Here is a 21,731-nt window from a genome sequence, read left to right on the forward strand (position 1 = left end):
AAACCAAAGATAAAGATTGTCATCTTATCATTAACCTACCTATATTTATCTGTAAAACACCTATCTAGGTGTTACCTCTTGAGCTAAATCTGATAAAAAGTTTCTTTAAGATAAAACTATTTGACATTAGCAATGTCAAATAGTTTTTCACGTGTACATAACAATATATGTGAATATTTGAAATGTATGGTACAAAAACTATTCATTTTAAATTAATGTTAAAGCTTAAGGAATTAAATTATTAAATTTTGCTAGAAACAGACTTGTGTGTAAAAAAAAAGAATTTATTTTATTGGTTAGTAAATAATGGTTAGTGAATAAATTTATTAAAGTTATGAGTTTATTAGTTAATAATGCCGCCGGGAGTTGATAAAAAATGTAAATGAAGGTCGGCGTCTTTAGTGATGAACGATACGACTGCTCGTGTAACGTATATAACTATAAACTTATATTATATATAGATATCTATAGTCTGTACACAGTCGCACGCGACGTGCTCTTGCCTCTTTATCGTTAGGCAAATGATTTTGATTTGTGAATCTTACGATTTATGTATAGTTATCAAATAATGCCGGAACTACAAGCCACAATGTTTTGTTTAATTAAATACCTATTAATACCTGTTTATTTAATTTCGTTTTTTATGCATTTCTGTAATTTTATCTTCTTGTATGTTTTGTCATTGACTACTAGTGGTCTGCACGCGGCTTCACTCGTTCTATTATTGCTATTCCGTTATTTTCCATTTTGGAACTAGTTTCCGGTGAAAGTACAAAAAAGAGGAGGTAGGCAGAGGGTGTTAACCTAGTGTTAAGACACTCCGTTCCTCACTTTCTGCCGAATTCTGGAGTGTTAAGTGGCAGAACTCAACACCGCAATTTGTCTTGACACCAGAACGAAGAAAATGGAAATATAAACGTAAATAAATATTTCACTTCCTCGAGTGGGGATCGAACCCACAACCGTCGCGTTACAGTCACACCCTCGTGCCGCTGCGCCACGACGGCCTCTACAAGGTACAAAAAAGAATATTAATTAATATAATCATATAATTATAATAATCATATTCTTGGCTTTGCTCATTGATAACATTACTCATTCGTTTTGAATAACTCTGTTAATTACTGAAATTGCGTAGTTTGAATTTTGAAAAATTATGCGTACATTGGAGGATGTTAGGGATGCGTATAGAACTATGTTAATAAATATTACAAAGATACATAGTACAAGTACAATATTACAAAATTTGATACCTCCAATTACTATTAAAATAATTGCTTACAGTTTTCTTTGTGATATATATGTCTATTTATATAAATTATAGTACCATAACAATTATCCCTATTAGTGAATGTAATAAAAATTAAAATAAGTTTATTATTCCGTTTGGTAGATTATTTAAAAATAATAAGTATATTTTTAGCACTGTTATTTGTCAGGTTCATTTCGTCAAGCATGTCTCCGGTTTTTCGTTGATATCGAGTTCTCGGTAACGAGTAAGACGACCATTTTCATGATATGGAAGGCATTGTACCTATTCATTCGTAATTCTATGAATTATAACAATTATTTTATTATTTGTATTGATATTTACACTAAAAAGGTATATCCTTTATTTTGACAAAACAATAAAGTTTTGTTAAATAGCTGAAAAGTGCACATTTGGCGCAGACTACATAGGAAACACAATGGCCTTGACGTGCCCAGCATTAAACTATAACCGTTCATGATACACTACATTAATTCTATGACATAATTTATTTTTATAATACATATATACAGAATACTTTGTTACATAAATATTATTACTATAGAAAATACCTACTATCTTTACTTATATTGAAAAGTAAAGTTTCAACCAATTCTATAAATTAACAGCTATTTTGTCGACAACATTCTTTAAAATGTTATTTTTTTTAATTATAAACCGATTGAAAAAAAACAAACGGTAAAGTTAGTTAGGCTTTAGATTGTTATAGGAGGTTAGGCAGGTAGGTAAATGTTAAAAGGCAGGCAGGTAGGTAGCAGGTAGATAAATGTTAGTTAGAGGTTAGGCTAGGAAAATACAATAGTGAAATCTGCAATTAATTAACAAACGCACTTTTTTTTTAAATCATTATTTTTGTTCTCTTAGTGTTAAGACACTCCGTTAACTATATTCTACCGCATTCTGAAGAAGAAAACGAAATGAAAATAATAAATATTTCATTTCGTGGAATGTGAATTCGAACTCACTACCTGTTACGTTTACAGTCACACTTTGAGCCCATGCGCCACGAGTGACCTAGTTTAAGACCTCATAAGCCATTTTAATAAATATTTTGTTTGAACTTGAATTAAATGTTCGTTTAAACAAATGCCAACTGTATTGATATGCGGCAAGCGTACTCTTAGCCATTGGAATAGTTTTTTTTTTTTTTTAAATCTAATCAGATGTACAGGTACAAACAGACCGTCTATTCACATAGCTTGCTTTTGGGGTATATGAATATTAAGTGATAAATATTAACGAAAAACTTTAATGTTTTCTTCAATATATTATTTAATAAAAATTATGTAACTATCTATGTAGGTACATTTTATTTAGAAATTGTCAATATTTTCTGAACGAGGCCGTCGTAACCCGATGGCATAAGGATGTGACTGTAAATTAATTATGGAGGATTAATATTTTTATTTTCTCGCTCTGATAACGAGGCAAAGTGCGGCGTGCAGTTCCGCAACACAACACACAATGCCTTAAAATTCGGCAAAAAGTAGGGAACGGAAATGTCTTTACACTAGCCACCCAAATATGTATTCTTAATTAATTATACATAATTTAAACAAGAATATGCACAAATGAAACGAACGCTAAAAAAATTTTCTTCCTGCAGCATTGTACCTATATAGTGAATTAAAATTTCGGGTTATAATCAAGTTCAGAAATTATATTCCCTCCTATTTCACTTTTTTCTGTTAAACAATAATTTATATTAAATAATAAATATAATATGTGCGTACCTACCTGTATTATAATGATATACCTAATGTATGTTTACATTATACTGTAAAAGTAAATAAATTGTATATAAACGTCTATGACAAAATTAATCTTTTATATGAAAATATTTTTCCTTATTCTTATACATACAGTACAACTCGGGTGTTCCATAGTAAATGTGTTACAACAGACGGCTTACTATATTTTTTTAGCTTTACGCTGTATCCCTTGAACCTAGCGTTAAGACACACCGTTCCCTTAATTTCTGCCGAATTCTGAACACCATTGCGTGTTGAGTAGCGGAACTCAACGGCACTCTGTCTCGACTCCAAAGCGAAGAAATGATAATATTAAATATTTCATTTCCTCGAGTGGGAATCGAACCCACAACCGGTCGCGTTCACAGTCACACGCTTCTGCCCCTGCGCCACGTAATTTCTATTCTACTCATACAATGTCGCTACTTTAATGTTAAAATTTCAATAAATTATATAACTACCTAGTAACTAACCTTCGAGACAGTATTGGCATGTTTTAAACTTGGCCTTGAAGGCTACTGATAGTAGCAGTTGGGTGCTTATTGAAAATATTACATTACAGTCAAATATTTTATTTGCTTTATCTCTCACTCCACTGTACATTAATTTAGCTAGTAATGACCTTATATTACTTATACGTCATTGTATAAATATAAAATAAACATTATTGGACTTCTCAAAGATTACTCATATTTTAAAATTAATAAAAGGTTGTGCATGCTATTGATGTTTATTCAAAGTGAACACGACAATGTGATAAGAAACACAAACACACACAACATTTTTAATACAAAAAATATATTTCAAATGGTTATAATTTATACGATCTACAATTTTATCGCTCTGGTGTCGAGGCAAAGCGCGGCGTTGAGCTCTGCCACTCAACACGCAATGCCTCCAAAATTCCCGCACACAGCAGGGTAAGCTGGGGGAACCTAGCTTTAAGACACTCCGTTCGCTACTGTCCGCCGAATTCTAGAGGCATTGCGTGTTGAATGGTGGAACTTAACGCCGCGCTTTGCCTCGCCACCAGAGCGAAGAAATGTAAATATATATTTAAATAAATATTTTGTCGAGTTGGGATCGAACTCACAACCAGTCGATTTTACGCCCCTGCGCCACAACTGGCCTTATTTAATTTTCTTTAATGTGACAAATTATAACAAATAATATAATGTTATTCTCGTTTTGTAAGTGACATTTGTAACTACTGGTCTGTTGATGCTAATTATACGTTTCTATTCAACAGTCGTCGCTGTTGCATGTCATCTTGGGTGAAATACAACCTTCACAAGGATCCATGACAGTCGGTGGAGCGCGGATTTCATATGCAAGTCAAGAGCCGTGGCTGTTCGTGGCGACCGTCCGTCAGAACATTTTATTTGGTCTGCCATATGATCGTATTCGTTATAAGAAGGTCAGTGTTATTACTCTTTTTCTTTTAGTTTCACGCTGTATCTTGTATGTAGCAGGAAAGGCGGAGGGTTAGTGTTAAGACACTCCGCTCCCCACTTTGCGTCGAATTCTGGAGGCATTGCGTATTGAGTAACTGAACTCAACGCGCTTTGCCTGGACACCAGAGCGAATTAATGAAAATATTTAATATTTTATTTCCCTGCAACTGTAAAAAAATATTATAATATATATTGAAATAGTTTTTATTGTTAGAAAATTATGTTTAGGAAGTTGCAATACAAATCATTGTATTATCCGCCTTCGTTGCGTTTACGTGCATTGTTATTTCCTCAATTATAATTGAATATGTTCTCGTGCTAAAAATTATCAATATAAATTATAACAATTATAGTATTTTATGTAAATAATAAATATACATAAGGTATATCTATAAGCATTCACGATTATATTGCTTCGGAATAATTATATTCTACTCTAATCTACTGCGGTTATTGGATGTTTTTTTTTTCAGGGTAGCCAGAGAGAACCCAGTGTTAATACACTCCGTTCCCCATTTTTCGCTGGGTGATGCATTACGTGTTAAGTAAATAAACAATTTCCCTGAGTAGGTTTGAACCTACGACCGCCGAACTTACACGCTTGTGCCACTGGGCCACGAGGGCGTCAGAATGTTTTGGTTATAAATAATATTTATAATGTTTGCAGGTAGTAACAGCGTGTGCTTTGATACGAGATTTCGAGCAGCTACCACATGGGGATTCAACACTGGTTGGAGAACGTGGTATAAGTCTTAGTGGTGGACAACGCGCCCGCATCGGCCTCGCACGCGCTTGCTATAGAAACGTAAGCACTAGTAATTAAATTACTATTTGGTTTGAAAATTAATATTAGATCTTAAGTGTGTTAAAAATATTGATTTTTTAAAATGTTTGACATTTTATAATATTATTAAATAACAAGTTTTGATCATATATGTTATACGAATGCGATCGCTATTCAACACACAATGCCTTCAGAATTCGGCGGATATTGGGGAACGGAGTGTCTTAACACTAGATTCTCTCACCCTTTCTCTCACCTGTATGCGGGATACAGAGTAAAGCTGATTTTTTATAAATCTCGTAGACTTAAACTCAGAATGGGAAGCTTTAAGCAAGATAAAATTTTCATAATTCGTTACAATTTCACACTTGTTAGTTTCATTACCATATATATGTACATGCATGTATATGTCATAAGAAAAAATTGAAAACAATAAATAATGCAATGCAATTTAAAACGCTTATGCGTTACAATATGAGATGCGCATATCATTACATGGCTCAAATAACATGTGTGGTATGATTGTGTTTCGCTTAATACATATATTTGACTTTTTGAGTTTTTTTTTTCAGCTTCACGCTGTATCCCGCATTTTGCAGGGTAGGGAGAGGGTCTAGTGTTAATACATTCTGCTCCCCACTTTTCGGCGAATTCTAAAGGTGTTGAGTGGCTTGAACCCCTTTTGCCTCGAGACCGAAAAAATGAAACTATTAAATTTCATTTCCTCGCTTGTGCCCTTGGGCCACGACTGGCCTCGTCGAAATTTAACAGGTTGAATTAAAATTTATTATAATTTATCAACAGGCTGACATCTACCTTCTCGACGATCCGCTATCAGCTGTAGACACTCACGTTGGCAAGCATTTAGTGTCGGAATGCGTAATGGGACTCCTTCGGCACTCAACCCGAATCCTTGTTACCCACCAACTGCATCACCTGAAATCTGCTGATAAAATCATCATTTTACGGAACGTAAGTAACATCAGACCTACTTTAGATAATATTATTTAAATTCACTTATATCTAGAACAACCATCTTACAGAGATATAAAAGATAGTAATGTTATCTTTTATTAGGATTTTGTGGGTCATCACACCGTAAATTGTACATAATTATTATTAATATAATAAATTAAAAATGGTAGACTCATCGTTGCAAATGATAGGCAACTATTGTAGATAAGCAGCTATGGTAATATGGTAATAAAATCAAAGTCATAACAATATGTTTACAAAAGATATAGGTAGCTATTAAAAGATTAAACTATCTTTTAAGGCCCTAATCATATTCGATATAATTAACTTTATTATGAGATAATGGATTTACAGGATAGGACGTACGGACTTTGTACGAAATATTTCAAAGTTAAATAGTTTTTCTGTTTCATGCCAAACTACCCAGTAACGGAAGTCATAGATAAAAATAAATTCATTCATAAATTCTTTATTCAAATAAACTTTAGTTAGTACTTTTGAATCGAATGAACATAAAGCTGCCATTGGCTCGGAAGTCACTTCTGCTGAGAAGAGACGGCAAGAAACTGGGCAGCTGCTCTTTTCAGTATCAATGTTATAATTTAATTATTATATGGAATGGCAGCTATCCTGTTAAGCTGATAGACAAGGGATAGAACACCACTCAACACACAATGCCTCCAGAATTTGGCGGAAAATGAGAATCGAAAGTTTTTTTAAGAGGAACGGTGTGTCTTAACAGCGGGATACAGCGTAAAGCTTAGCGTGACAATACCTAAGATATGCTTATTATCTAAAAACAGATTTTATTATATTTGAGGTTGCCTCAAGCATAGTATAATTCCATTTGTCTTAAGATGTTTCCAGTTAGTTTAGATATATCTTATCTAGCTTAAACAAGGCAATGTAATCTACTTACATACTAGAATTATCAGAGATGTCAATATAATGGTTAATCTAGAACTTTTCAAGGCTCATGTGTCAAAGTCACTTTAATAATTTTATAATACAGCTAACGTATTTATCTCGTGGGTTTATGGTTTGTGATCTTCTGCATTTTAAATTATAAATAGACAGAGAGATTTTTGTTTTAGAGATAGAGGTTGAAGCAGACATTACTTTCTCGGTTCATTTTTGTTTTATTTTTACCATCCACTTATTTAAAATTGAACATTTGTTAATTTGTTATAATTATTATAAGTACGTAGCAGTTGCTAAGAGAAGCGATAAATATACAAATTACAAGTATCTATGTAATGAAGATACTCGAAATTACTGAACCATAAAAATTTAAATATATTTTACCCACAAATTGTCTTAACATTTTTGTAGCGGAATACAACTTTAATAAAAATTATTCGTAACAAAACATTATATGAATCTTTAAACAATATAGACTAAACTCACTTTGTAGATGTATGTAATCATCTCTGTACGTTGGTGCAATATTATAACAAATAAGTATCTAGGTTTGATACCACTCTAATAACAAAACAAAAAGCAACGTTGGTTTCCGCCACTCAATCCGTATTGCCTCCAGAATTCGGCGGAAAGTGGGGAAAGAAAGTGTTTTGACACTAGGTTCCCAGGTTTCCCCTCCTTACCCTGCTATGTGCGGGGTACAGCGTGAAGCTAAAAAAAATATCTGTCAATAGGGAGAGTTAGAGTCGGAAGGCAGTTTTGAAGAATTGTCAAAGACACCGCTGTTCGAAGAATTATTAGAAGACGAAGAGCAACCCGAACAAGTTGAAGATGTCGTTCGTATTCAGGCACAGAGGCAACGCACTATATCCGTTCAGGTAATTAATTACCTTTTATTGAAATACATATTAACATCTATGTACAAATAAAATATATAAGTTTATTTAAATACTCGTACTATGTATTGAAATTAAATACACATTTATTATTTTTATTTTATTCATATATAAATTAAGATGAATTAAAGTATAGTAATATACATTCGTATTTAACAGTTTACTTTCATCATTTATTTACAATTCATTTAATATGTTTAATTTATTGAAGATATTCAAATTATTATCTATATATTAATACGTGAAGCAAAAGTTTATATAGAGAGGCGTGCAGAATGCAATTTTTTTTAAATGGTATCATAAAATACAATAAATATATTAAACATAACACACTACTATTCCCAACTTACACTTTTGTATAAGTGATATACACGTTGCTATGGTAACGAGTATTGTACGTCAATTGTTAAAAACGTTTTTGTTATTATTGAAATATATTTAATTTTAGTCTCGTACAAGTGTGAGCACGACTGCGGATATGGCAGAGGATGAAAACGAGCCAGAGGAAACCGCCGAGCTCATGGAGAAGGGTAATTATATAATTTTAAATAATGTACACGATCTATCTAGTCGGCGGAAGTCCTTCCAGAGCGAGGAAATGTAAACAATTCATTCCCCTGAATGGATATCGAAGGCACAATCGTTGATTTACACTCAGATGCTGTTGCCCTGCGCTACAGCAATTATCATTTATAATAATTTATATTTTGAAAATAACAAATAATATAATATTATTATTTTTTTATTAAAAATTTAACATATCACATATGATAAACATTGAACATGCCTTCAATCCTTCTCTGAATACCTATTATCTATATATATAAAAGGACTTGTCCTCACTGACTGAGGTAAGACGCACGCACAGCCGTAACCGCTGTGCGTAGAAACGTGGAATTTGGACAGATGTTTACTTTTGTAATCTGGGCATCCACTAAGAAGGGATTTTGAAAAATTTTAACCCTAAAGGGATGAGATAGGGGTTGAAAGTTTGTATGGGAAAAAATTTAAAACATCACCGATTTTTATAAAATTTAAAATTTATATTTTTAAAAGTATTTAATTGAACACGTATTTCATCGTTTTCTAGAATTCTCCCCCTAGGGGTGCAAAAAAGGGGTTGAAAGTTTGTATAGAAACATCTTTAAAACGCCACGGATTATTATAAAATTTTAAATTTAAACTCTTAAAAATATTTAACTGAATATGTGTTTCATGGTTTTCTAGAATTCACCCCCTAAGGGTGCAAATAAGGGGTTGAAAGTTTGTATAGAAAAATCTTTAAATCGCCAACGATTTTTATAAAATTTGAAATTTAGACTCTTAAAAATGTTTCATTGAACACATGTTTCATAGGTTATTAGAATTCACCCCTAAATACGCAAGCGAAGCTGCGCGCGTCCGCTAGTCTTCTATATATCTTCCATATTATTATTATTAATTATATAATAAGTCATACACTACAGATAAAATAATTAATGATAGACAGATAAAACAGAAGAGCGGTAGACAAACAGATAACAGATACATATATTATAGAAAGTTGGTATTGCGCGATTAGGTTTTAATTAACATATGTTTAATACATATATATTTTAAACATAATTTAATAAATATTTGGAGCGTTAAAACTTTTCCTGAAATCATTCATCAAGTAACTTGATCCTATGTAATTAGTATAGGTTCTCGACAGTTGCGCACTGTAAACATTACAGTGTATAGATGTGCTTATTAATATAAGCATGACCTACTTTGACTGACGTACTTTAATAATGTTTGAGATATGACTGAAATATTGTGTTTCTTTTTATTAAATATTGATATGAAATGTTGGTATAGCATGAGTAACAAGTATAAAGGAATATAAAAAATTAAATACTGTAATGATACTGAGAATTAACTTCTCAACAATTGCGTGTATTGTAGTAATATATTTTGCATTTACGCCACAATGGCTCAGCTATAATTTAGATATAATATATGAATATACTAGACAATATTTTGCTATGTTAGCGTTACAATACTATTGCGTATTTAGATTTTCATATTTTTGAGTTTTTAATATTAATTTTAAAAGTTTTTTTTTGGATCTAATAAAAGCTCATATTTGGTTATTTATAGAATAAAGTTTTAAGTAACCTATACCGACGTCTTTGTTATGAAATGGTCTATATATATATTAACAAACATACAATATACATATATGATTGTACAAACATATGACCTTTATACCATTATTTTATTAATGTAGATACATTAATGTAAGTGCTGATTAATAACAATTGACGTAATCAGATACTTGCCTACAGTGATTTATAATATGCAAAACGCAAATCCTTTTATAAATATGAAAGTCACCTTTTTGATGTTCTAATTAGATTATCAAATTAATCTGATTAATGTATATACATATAGAATAATCAATGAAATATTAAAATTTAGTTTTAGTGCTTCCTTAAGTAGTCTTGTAACTTTTACCTTGGCGCTAGAGCGAAAAAATAATAATTCATTACTTCGAGTGGGGATCGAACCCACAACCGTCGCTAGCGTTACAGTGAATCCTTGCTCCCCTACGCCACGGCAGCCTCAATAGACAAATATTACATATATTTTACTGGAATATTATAAAATCAATAATACAGAACAAAAATTGTACAATAAAAACATATTGACGTATTGTTTTTGGGACGTTATTAAATTTTATTTTGTACAAAAATAAATATATGAACTTTTAATTGATGTAAACCAAATAATAAGATAATATGCATAATGGCATATTTGCACATATGTATGTACAATTATTCATACTTATCTACACATCTACATAAACAAAAATGAATTGCCAAATATTATGCTAATCACAAAATTCGGAAATGGCTCGACCAATTAGGGTTAAGTGTTTTCAATTTTTCTTAAGGGACGAAAAAGGCTCTTATAGAGAAAAAAAAAATGAGAACTAAATAGCAACACTTTTCTTTTCTTATTGATTGATTGATTTCTCGATATATGGCGTTTCGAGCGTGCCAGTTGAGCACAATTCATTTCGTCAATGTTTCTTTTCTCATACTAACGACTCTGTTCCTAGCTGTCAAATATTGGACGTCATTTTATGATTTGGATGTCATAAAAAAAATATATATAATTGACGTATGCGCCATCAATGCATCATCTACAAAATATTTGAAAAAAAAAATACATTTAAACTTTTGAAAATACTTCATTTAACACGTTTCACGTGGATATAGAAAATATATATTTTTTTTAAAATATAAACTATTTAAATTTTTAAAATTTTTAAAATATATTTAATAATTATTCGTGTGATTCAAGCGGGCGAAGCCGCTACATAAATGACATTATGTGAATGATTCATCACCATCTGGCTGAACAACATGTTAATATGTTTAATATCTACACAAGTCGTTCGTCATATAATTAATATTTTTTTATCTAATTAAATATTTTAAAAGAGTTATTTGTTTAGGTAAGGTATCCGGTTCTGTTTATATGAAATATTTCCGGGCCGGAGGAAGCTGGACTTTCTTGTTCTTTACGCTGTTATCTATTGTCCTTGCTCAAGTTGTCACCTCAGCAGGCGATTTGTGGCTAACCTACTGGTAATTATTGTGTTTATTTGAACTTTAGAAATATAATAGAAAATAATATATTTTATTTCTATATCAATTCATTTTTGTTGCAATTGGTCATTTAGTCAAAAAAAATAATATTGATTCTAGTTTTTATTTCGTTGTCTAAAATTTTTGACATAATTTAAATATATTTCATTTTAGGATGAATACTGTAGAAGCGAGACACGGGAAACATGTCGTATTAAGGAGCGTGAATCCCGACATAAATGCGACACTAGCAAGTAATGTCACTGAATCCGTCCCTGATATGGTAACAGACTCTCCGGCCGACGGTCTGGATACAACGACGATGAGCACAAACCTGTCAGTTATAGATACTACGCTTAAAACTGCGTTGATAGTGAAAAATTTAACAGCAACAGATGAATCAAGGCAACCGATCGACCATAGTTTCTATATTTACATTTGGGCCATAGCTATTCTTGGATGTATCCTACTTACTACTGGCAGGTAAACATGCTTAGATTAATACTATATATCCCGCTGCAGCATAGCAGGCTAGCTTAGTGTTATTATATGAAAATATATCATTCCACCGAGTGGGAATCGAACCCACAACTGTCGCGTTTACAATCAGATGCTGTGCCGTTGCTACGACGCGGCTTCTATCATGTTCACACGTCCCAATCTAAATCTAAGATTTCCGCTAGATAAATCTTGTCAAAGATATGTCTATTGTCTATAAATGTGTCAACAACAATCAACCAGGCCTCGTACCATTATCCGAGAAATGTTCTTAGCCTCGTTGAAATACAGATAAAATATATTTTCAAGAGTAGATATCATACATTATTTATTTTATGTTCTTGTTTCTTATGTCTTTGAGTTTTTTAGGTCAATGCAGTTCTTATGGGTGTGCATGCGCAGTTCAATTAAGTTGCACAACCAAATGTTTAGCAATATATTGTCGGCAACCATGCGCTTCTTCGACACCAACCCTTCTGGTCGTATTCTCAACAGATTTTCCAAAGATATGGGCGTGATTGATGAAATTTTACCCAAGATGTATCTAGATAGCATACAAGTAAGCATTAAAAATCAAATAAATATTTAAAAAAAATGCCATTCTATTGATTTTATGAATTTATTAAAATCAATGGAATAGAAATTATTTATTATTTTTAGCATATGAAATGCTTGAACAACTTATATGGTGTTGCAAAAAGAATATTAGTATTTATTATTGTTTTTCATTCAATTTAAAGAGTTAATTTCAATTAATATGTTGAATTATATATTTAACCCAGTTTTTTTATTGATATCAATGTTGACACATATGAACTTGTTATAAGAATGTAGAACACTTAATTCGCGATGCTGTTAATGCTGAAGTGCTAATTAAATTATATAAGTACATTTTAGGTATAAAACTTATCAATGAAGTTTTGTATGTAAGTTAAAACTTATTTAGAAGAAGCCGATATAAATAAAATCAAAACAACAAATAAATACGGTTTTTTTTTCATATAGCAGGGTAGGCTCAAAAAGGTAGGTAGGTAACCTTCTGTCAAAAGTCAAGACACTCTGTCCTTCGCTTTCCGTCCGGATTCACGACTATACGTATAAACCAGCGGATCTAAACGATTTGTTTTGCCAGAGAGCACAAATAAAAATAATGAAAATATAATTGCTTCTAGAGTGGAGGTCGAAACCATCACCGTCGCAATTTTATTATGGTGACATTGCAGTAATAATCCTACATTATATAATTATAATAATTAATATTCATTCATATCTCAATTGAAGTGAAGAACAGAAAGTTTATACTTATATAAATTATCTTATCACATAATTTGTCATTATCAATTCATTTCTTCATTTTCTCAATCCAATGTTTGGCACTCTGTATACTCAGCAACTCGCTAGGAATAAAGCGTAGAGCTATAAAAACGTACCTATTCCGTAAAATATCTTAAGAAAACATATTATAGTAGACATAAGTAAATTAGATACAATTAGATTCTTTTATTCTATTCTAATACTATGAGTTATCTGCAATATCTGAGCACGTTGCTATCACGCCGTATATATGTATATATTATAATTTATACTATTCTTATCTCATTATCAAGAGTAATCATTAAAAGTGGTTTAATTTAAACTAGTTAATAATCATTATGATCTTAATATAAATAATTTATAAAATGTAGTCAATACCAGGAAAGGTATGTTACTAAAAAAGAACTTACAAAGCCAAAACTAAGAGCTGTGAGCTGTGAGCTGAAAATTTTTATGTTAAATTTTTTGCACGTGATCCATAAATATAACAACAACAAGAAAGATAATCTACCGTTATATGTAGATATTGTGAAGAAAGGATGACTATTGACAGTATTGTTTGACGCTTGCATAATATAATGCAATCAGCTTGGCTGAAAAACAAGAACTCTTAATTGTTATGCCGTTTTTGATTCTTAGACTTTTTACCTAAATTCGTTTTAAATAAGTATCTAACTGTCAGTGTCCACGAAGTTTTTAATACAAGAAATATTCACTCATAAAAGCTAAGAAATAATATAAAAATAACAATCGTGATTCTATTTTGTAAAGTGAAAGCATTTTCAATAAATACTGTATCTTCATTCTTACTTTATTTGTAGAAAGCAGTGCTTAAAATATTTTGTAAATTATATTTTAATTAAATAATGTATTAATTTGTTTTAGGTTTTCATGGTAATGTTGGGTATTTTGGCTATGGTGGCCATTGTGAGCCCCTTCATGTTACTCACGACTGCCTTCTGCGGTGTCTTCATGTACTTATGGACCGTTGTGTACCTCAATACAGCTCAAGCTATAAAAAGGCAAGTAAAAGTTTGTATTGAAACTTTCCCCATTTATAAACGCTTATTCCTCTTGGTAACACTCAGAGACGCGCATGTGTCCGAATTCTTTTATGTTTGAATTTTTTTAACTGAATTTAATTAAATTCAGTTAAAAACCCGTTATTACTAATAATTATTAGTAATAACGGGTACAGTGATACAGTCTTATATAAAAAAAAATGTTACGGGCTTTTTTTAAATTGCGTTAAAATGTTATATCTTCATTTAATTTAATTGGAAATCAATTTAAGAAAGAAAATATCTTATAATATATAATTTATGCATTTCCATAGTCTATTTATAGCCAAGATACTTTAAATCCAAATTATTCATATAACAACCGTATGTTAAAATAATAATATATCGACCGTAACGACAACAGCCAAAAAAGATTCTAAAAATATACTTAGTAACAAGTAATATGTTATAATAATAATGTATAAAGCATTATTAGCATTATAATTAACTTTATACATTATTATTCTAAAAGATTAGGTACTTGTTACTTAGTATATTTTTAGAACGAATTTTTTTCGATGAATTTTTTTTTGTGGCTGCTGTCGTTACTGGCTATAAATACATTTACAGTAGCCTAATATATTTTAAATTATTCTAACGTTTTTATTATCATTTAAATTTAAATATCAAGTTTTTGTTAAGTTCTTATGTAAATTGCTATATCTTAACGCGTGTTACGCATAATTACTTATATTTAATTAACATCAGTTCTAGTTATTGTAGTCTACGCTTAAAATAAACTTGTAAGGAGAGTATAATCTAAACATAATACCATGTCGAATATCTTATACAAAACAAAAAGAGTTTTACATCTGTTATCTTTTCAAAAACTGTGAAATTATTTAAATAAATAAGGTTTATATAAGTTTATTTATATAAATAATTTCATAGTTCTTATAAGGGAAACAGATGTAAAAACCCTAATTATAAATAGTTTAAAAGTATGTAATTTTTTTTGTCATTTGCTTGTTGTACACGGTTAAGATATTTATAACCGAATTCAATACTTCTACTACCTACTACTATGTTAATTGTCATAAATGGAACGGGGTATCAACAATTTCAAATTGAAAATCTTAATATTTAAAAAACGCTAATTATATATAGTTTACTTATTTTTATTTATAAGTTTATATATTATAGCACAAATAGACATGGCTAATGCAGGTAATTGCAGTTGTTCTTATTCTTAATAATATATACAATTCATATTCATGGAATTTTCTAAAAAGAGACCTATTGTGTTACATAAAAGACTTGGTAGGTAGGTATGTTTATTCATGTCTTACTTCACTTCGTTATGCTCATTAAACAGTTAACGACACTTTTAGTAAATAATGTTGAGAGGTTTTTTTACTTGTTACTGTACTCGTATCATTCATAAAATTTCATCTTAGTAAATATTTATATATTTACATTTGTAAATATAAGAGGTATTTAATATAATAATGTTATCGGCACTCTCTCCTCGGCATCTGTATTATAATAAAACAGAAAAAAATACAATAATTTAGTCCATTTGAACACCATTAAAGGTTTTATATTCAATTTCCTTCTACTAATATTTATATCTAGCTAACTGGTTATTAAACTTAGACGATTTCACTACGCGAATTCAGGCGAATACATATAATTGCTAGGCCCAAATTATTTTATATTTCTGAAACTGCGACTAACACTAAGATTAATGTAATTCATCACAAACAATTTGAAAATTCATATTTTTAATAATTTAGATTATATTTAAAAATAAATAATGCTTAAATATATTATTTGTCTTAAAAACGAGACTGAAAACCATCTAGTCTAGCAAATACTGATAGCACCCAATATCTCGAATATAATTGAAATAAATCAGCTTTATATAATAAGGAAATTAAAATTACAATAATTGTTATAACACAGGGTTGAGGGTGTATCACGCAGCCCGGTGTTCTCGCACGTGTCGGCGAGCATGGCGGGGCTCACCACGGTGCGGGCGTGCAGCGCGCAGGATATGTTGCGTGACCAATTCGACGACAAGCAGGATGTCCACACTGCGGCTTGGTTAGTCACTTTCAAATATTATAAAATCTATAATAGAAATGTCCTAATTGACATTATTACATGTATTATATATACATAATTATGTATTGAAACTAGGCTGTGGTTAAGTCTAGACTTACTGTTATGTAAGTATCAACCTTGTGTTATATTTGAACCAGATTATATAATTAACACAATTTTACATTTGGTTGTACGCTACAATGCTTAATGTGCTTTTTTTTTTAAGAAGAAGGTTCTCGACCCAACTCCCAATGTCTAAAATTGACATAGAGTGAAGAACAAATCATTTCTCTCATACTCAATAATCAGTTTAACTTTGCTTAGTTTAGAAAATAAGCGAATAAAAATAAGTAAATGTGATATATTATTATTTATCGCACAAAAAAACAGTTTCTTTTTCCCTTCTATGTCAGGTAAGTTACTAAAACAAGAGTAAAACATTAAACATTCCAAAATCAAATTAATTTAATTTTTATTTTTAGGTACTTAACACTGGTAACAAACACAGCGTTCTCGATATGGTTGAGTCTTATCTCAGCGTTATACGTCGTCATCGTGGCATACACTTTCCTATTACTAGATGACGGTAAATTATTATGTCCTAATTAATATATTTTATCGTTCAATAAAAAAACAGTAATAAGTATTATAAGTTATTAAATCATTTTAGGAACAACAAAATCTGGCAACGTCGGCCTGGCTATCAGTCAAGGTCTTATATTGGTGAACATGGTGAATTACGGTATAAAGCAAGCCACGGAAGTAATATCACAGATGACAAGCGTGGAGCGAGTGGTCCAGTTCACAGATCTACCTCAGGAGAAGAGGGACGGACCTGCGCCGCCCAGCGGCTGGCCACAGCGAGCTCGCTTGATCTTCAAGGATCTATATCTAAGATATGATAGAGAATCGGAGCCGGTACTTAAGAATCTCAATATCGTCATTGAAAGTGGTTGGAAGGTGAGTTGCAAGTAAAATAGTAGTATAGTAGCACTCCCCTTATCTATTAAAAACACTACACTTCAGTAAGTAGGGTACGGTCTGTACTGTACAGTGTAGGTATACGTGCCTTTATTTGTACAATACGAGTAGTAGAGGGAGACAGAGCAAAGGGCGCCATATTGATTTTTCAGGGATGATGTAATTCTACAGCAAGTTTTATGATTTTAATGTCTAGTTAAATATTGTAGTGCTCATTTTAAAGTAAACTCAGAACTACAAGTAATAGCATTGTTATGAAATATATGTAAATATTATGTAATATTTATTATATTACAAGAGGTTCTTTTAATATTATATGCGGATACCGCAAGTCATTATAATATATGTTTTATTTTATCAGCGACATATATAAAAAGATTTCAATATTTAATCTATAGTTTTATATATTTAGTCGTCATAGAAGTAATATACCAAAATAAAATACAACAAAAAGTAATATGTCATACTATCGTTATCTACAAAATCATCACAAATTTGAGTCAAGGCAATACTACACCATATTGCTATTTAACTGATAGCGACAATCAATCTATCACGATAATGTTTTTTTGCATATTATCTTTTGTATATAGACATAATAATAATTATTACTAGGTCGGAGTTGTTGGACGAACTGGTGCTGGTAAATCGTCGCTCATATCGGCCCTCTTCCGTTTGGCACCGATCGATGGCCATGTAATCATTGATGATGTAGATACTGGCGAAATATCTTTAGAGGTAATTTATTATTGTTTTTTTAAATTAAATATGTTATTATTGTATATTTATAAATTATCTTATCTTAGTTTCATTAAAGTACTGGGCTGTGCTTTGATTACTCGAAAGTATAACTGGTCTAGTCGTGGCGCAGGGGCACAAGCGACTGTAAACGCGACAGGTTGTGAGTTCGATTCCCACTAAATAACGAAATAAAATATTTCTTCGGTCTGGTGGCACGAGGCAAAGCACGGCGTTGAATGCGGCCACTTGACATGCAATACCTCCACAATTCGGGAACGGAGTGTCTTAACATTAGGTGTCCAGGTTCCCTCCGCCTACCCTGCCATGTGCGTGCAACTAAAAAATGCTAAACACTATAACTAGTTAGTAGTAAGTTTGAGTATTTAATAAATACATGCAATGTCTATCTGTCATTGTTATAACAACTGTAATTTAAATAATTAAATAGATTCAAGTAAAACGCGACTTTGATATAAGATTTTAAAGGTTTGAAAGATGAAATATTTTAATTACTATTTTAACAAACTAAAAAAGAACAGGAAATTAAAAGTCTACAATCGTAAATCGTCTATTAGGTAGCCATTTGTATTTCTTATAAATATTTTATTACATGTAAATGTAGTAATTATGTAAATCAGTTATGTGTTAATCTATAAAAATAATAGATTTGATAATTATAATATTTGATATTAGAAATGATAATAATATTTCTAATGACAAAAGGAAAAAAATATATACTTTCTTATGGTTTATGTTAACTCAGACCTTAAACCTGTTGAGTCTTAAAATAATCTATTTGTCGCTTTATTTATTGCATGGCAAGTAACGTACATATAATACTTTACATTGGGTATAATCCTTATTAATTTTATGCATTTTCAATTCATAACTATAGAAAATACGAGTATATAGGTACATTTGGATTCTTTCTCCAAATAGACTTCTGTTTGTAAAAGTATAAAAACATGTGTGATTTTAAAGATTTCTAACATAATTTATTTACCTCCTATTTTGTAGACACAATATAATTGTGTCATATCTATAAAATAATTTATGACGAGAAATATTATGATAATGAGAAATATTTATGTAAACTTAAGTTACATACGAGTATATCTATTGAAAAATCCAGAAGCGGACTTGCATTCAACAAAAAAAAATGTAAATTTAAAAGTAATATGACTGTGTATCTAAAATCAGTTTCACGCCGTATCCCGCACTCAGTAGGATAGGCGGAGGGAACCTAGTGTTAACGCTCCGTTCCATTTTCCACCGAATTCTGGAGGCACTGCGAGTCCGGTGGCGAAACTCGGCGGAAAGTGAGGAACGGAATGTCTCAACACTAGGTTCCTTTTGTCTACCTTCCTATAATAAGCAAAATAAAGCGTGAGGTACAAAAAAAAATACGTTATACGCATTCAGACAAATTTTAACTGCGACACGATGGCGTCGTTTGTCAGCGACGCCAGAGTAAATTATAAAGTAAATTTGCACTTCAAATTATACAAAGTAATAATAAAACAGTTAGTTATGTTATATATTATTACATTGATTCCTGGCATTGTTTTATTATCTTTAATACGTAATTTTATTGCAATATGGATGTTTTTAATTATAATTATAGAATAACATTTTTTTTATTCTTTATAGCAATTAAGATCAAAGATTTCCATCATTCCACAAGAACCGGTACTATTCTCGGCGAGCCTGAGGTACAACTTGGATCCGTTTGACAAGTATTCGGATGCCGAAATATGGAGCGCACTGGAACAGGTATTTTTTTTATACAGTTTTTTAATATATACATATAAGTATTTTTTTTTAAAACTACAAAAATTATAATGTTTGCAATGTCTTTTTTAATTTATGATATTTTCACATCCCGTAGTCCCTACTCCATGGCATTTATAGTCAAACACAGTCCCAAGTGAACAATTGATAACAAATAGTATGGTACGTTCAGGTGGAGCTGAAGCAGAGCGTGACGTCGCTGTCCTCGGGCGTGGAGGCGGGAGGTGCCAACTTCAGCGCGGGCCAGCGCCAGCTGCTGTGCCTCGCGCGAGCCGCCCTCGCGCGTAACCGCCTGCTCGTGCTCGACGAGGCCACTGCCAACGTCGATCCCAAGTAACGATACTTATTTTGCTAAGTTGTTTGTAATATAATCTAAATGGTAAAATTATCCTTTAATGTCTTAATGTAGGTTTTAAATTTCAAATTCGTTTCATATGCGGAACAAATTCGTGTTTTTTAATTTTAAATTGTAATTTTTCTATAAAGTTTTTAAGAATAAAACCGGGCCCCTGTCGGATCATCTGCTATTCGTCTGTCAAGAGTTCAAAACTTTTTTCTCAAGAACTCATAGAGGTATCAACCTTGAAGTAATGTATATGCCTATAATATCTACAGTCTAGGCCTTTGGAACACAGAAAAAATAAACATTTACGTGCTTCATTTGTGCTTATTTGAAATTCGCCATATAATCAAAACCTCTATTCCGTTGACCAAAAGTCCCCAGGAGGTATAGCCATACCCAGGAGGTATAGAAAAATTCAATCTGGTAATTTATTCGTGTAATACTTATAGAAACAAAATCATTACAAAATTATATTTGTATTTTGTAAAAAGCGCTCATATGCCCACAAATTTAGATCATTCAACTAGAAACAAGATATTGGTACAAAAAGAGGAAAACGTTATGTAATCACGTTTTTAATCCTTAAGTCTTATTTATTTTAAAGACGTGCTACATTTACATTGTGGTATCCGAGTGCACATATGTTATCCGAGTAAATTGAACTCTCTACCATTCGCTACTTACTGTGGCAGACATCCATTATCAAATGTTAATTTATATGACCGGGGTTATCAAATTTCTGTATTCCTCGGTGTAATTATTTTTGTTCCCACATACATATCTGTGGGCTATAAGTATATTATATTCGGATTTATAGGACCACTTTTCCGCGCTCCTTCCATTCCTAATTAAAAAGTGAGTGCCGCTCACTATTAGTTAAAGTAACATAATATGCTGGTACCATGCTGATCAAAAAAATTTCATGGGTTTTAACATAACCGTAGTTTAAAACAGCAAAAAAATTCTATTTTTCACTTTCGATACTTTATCCAGGGACCGTCGAAATATTCATATTAAATATGCTATAATTTCAAATATTATTTTATTGTTTTATTAATAATATTTAATACGACACTGTTGCGAAATATTATATGAACTGATGATGACAATTGTACCATTTATTTTTCCCATTAGGTTATACGCTCAATAAATTAAGTCATTAGGTTAGAACCGGCTAGAAAGTCTGAATTATATATAATTCAAAGCGAAAATGACATTAATAAGAAACAGGTTGAAGAGTTAATAATGTATATGAATGCATTAAATTTAGGTATATAAAAAATAATCA

At 31.3% G+C, this 21,731-nt stretch overlaps 1 protein-coding gene across 1 annotated transcript in view; it reads left to right on the forward strand.

Moving 5' to 3' along the window:
• Window positions 1-21,731, forward strand: part of LOC146534571 (ATP-binding cassette sub-family C member 4-like) — a 39,172-nt gene that overhangs the window by 14,649 nt on the left and 2,792 nt on the right. Inside the window, exons 8-22 of the mRNA XM_085192853.1 lie at window positions 4,271-4,438; window positions 5,143-5,280; window positions 6,064-6,231; window positions 7,890-8,033; window positions 8,500-8,581; window positions 11,536-11,668; window positions 11,843-12,151; window positions 12,536-12,725; window positions 14,366-14,502; window positions 16,447-16,587; window positions 17,070-17,173; window positions 17,258-17,547; window positions 18,184-18,306; window positions 19,960-20,082; window positions 20,273-20,433. Of these exons, the coding sequence (XP_085048979.1) occupies window positions 4,271-4,438; window positions 5,143-5,280; window positions 6,064-6,231; window positions 7,890-8,033; window positions 8,500-8,581; window positions 11,536-11,668; window positions 11,843-12,151; window positions 12,536-12,725; window positions 14,366-14,502; window positions 16,447-16,587; window positions 17,070-17,173; window positions 17,258-17,547; window positions 18,184-18,306; window positions 19,960-20,082; window positions 20,273-20,433 (2,411 nt within the window). The remainder of the gene's footprint in view (window positions 1-4,270; window positions 4,439-5,142; window positions 5,281-6,063; window positions 6,232-7,889; window positions 8,034-8,499; window positions 8,582-11,535; window positions 11,669-11,842; window positions 12,152-12,535; window positions 12,726-14,365; window positions 14,503-16,446; window positions 16,588-17,069; window positions 17,174-17,257; window positions 17,548-18,183; window positions 18,307-19,959; window positions 20,083-20,272; window positions 20,434-21,731) is intronic.

The sequence above is a fragment of the Heliconius melpomene genome, chromosome 11, assembly GCF_056956725.1.
Source record: "Heliconius melpomene rosina isolate 202511_hmr_F chromosome 11, ASM5695672v1, whole genome shotgun sequence".
NCBI classification, from domain to species: Eukaryota; Metazoa; Arthropoda; class Insecta; order Lepidoptera; family Nymphalidae; genus Heliconius; species Heliconius melpomene.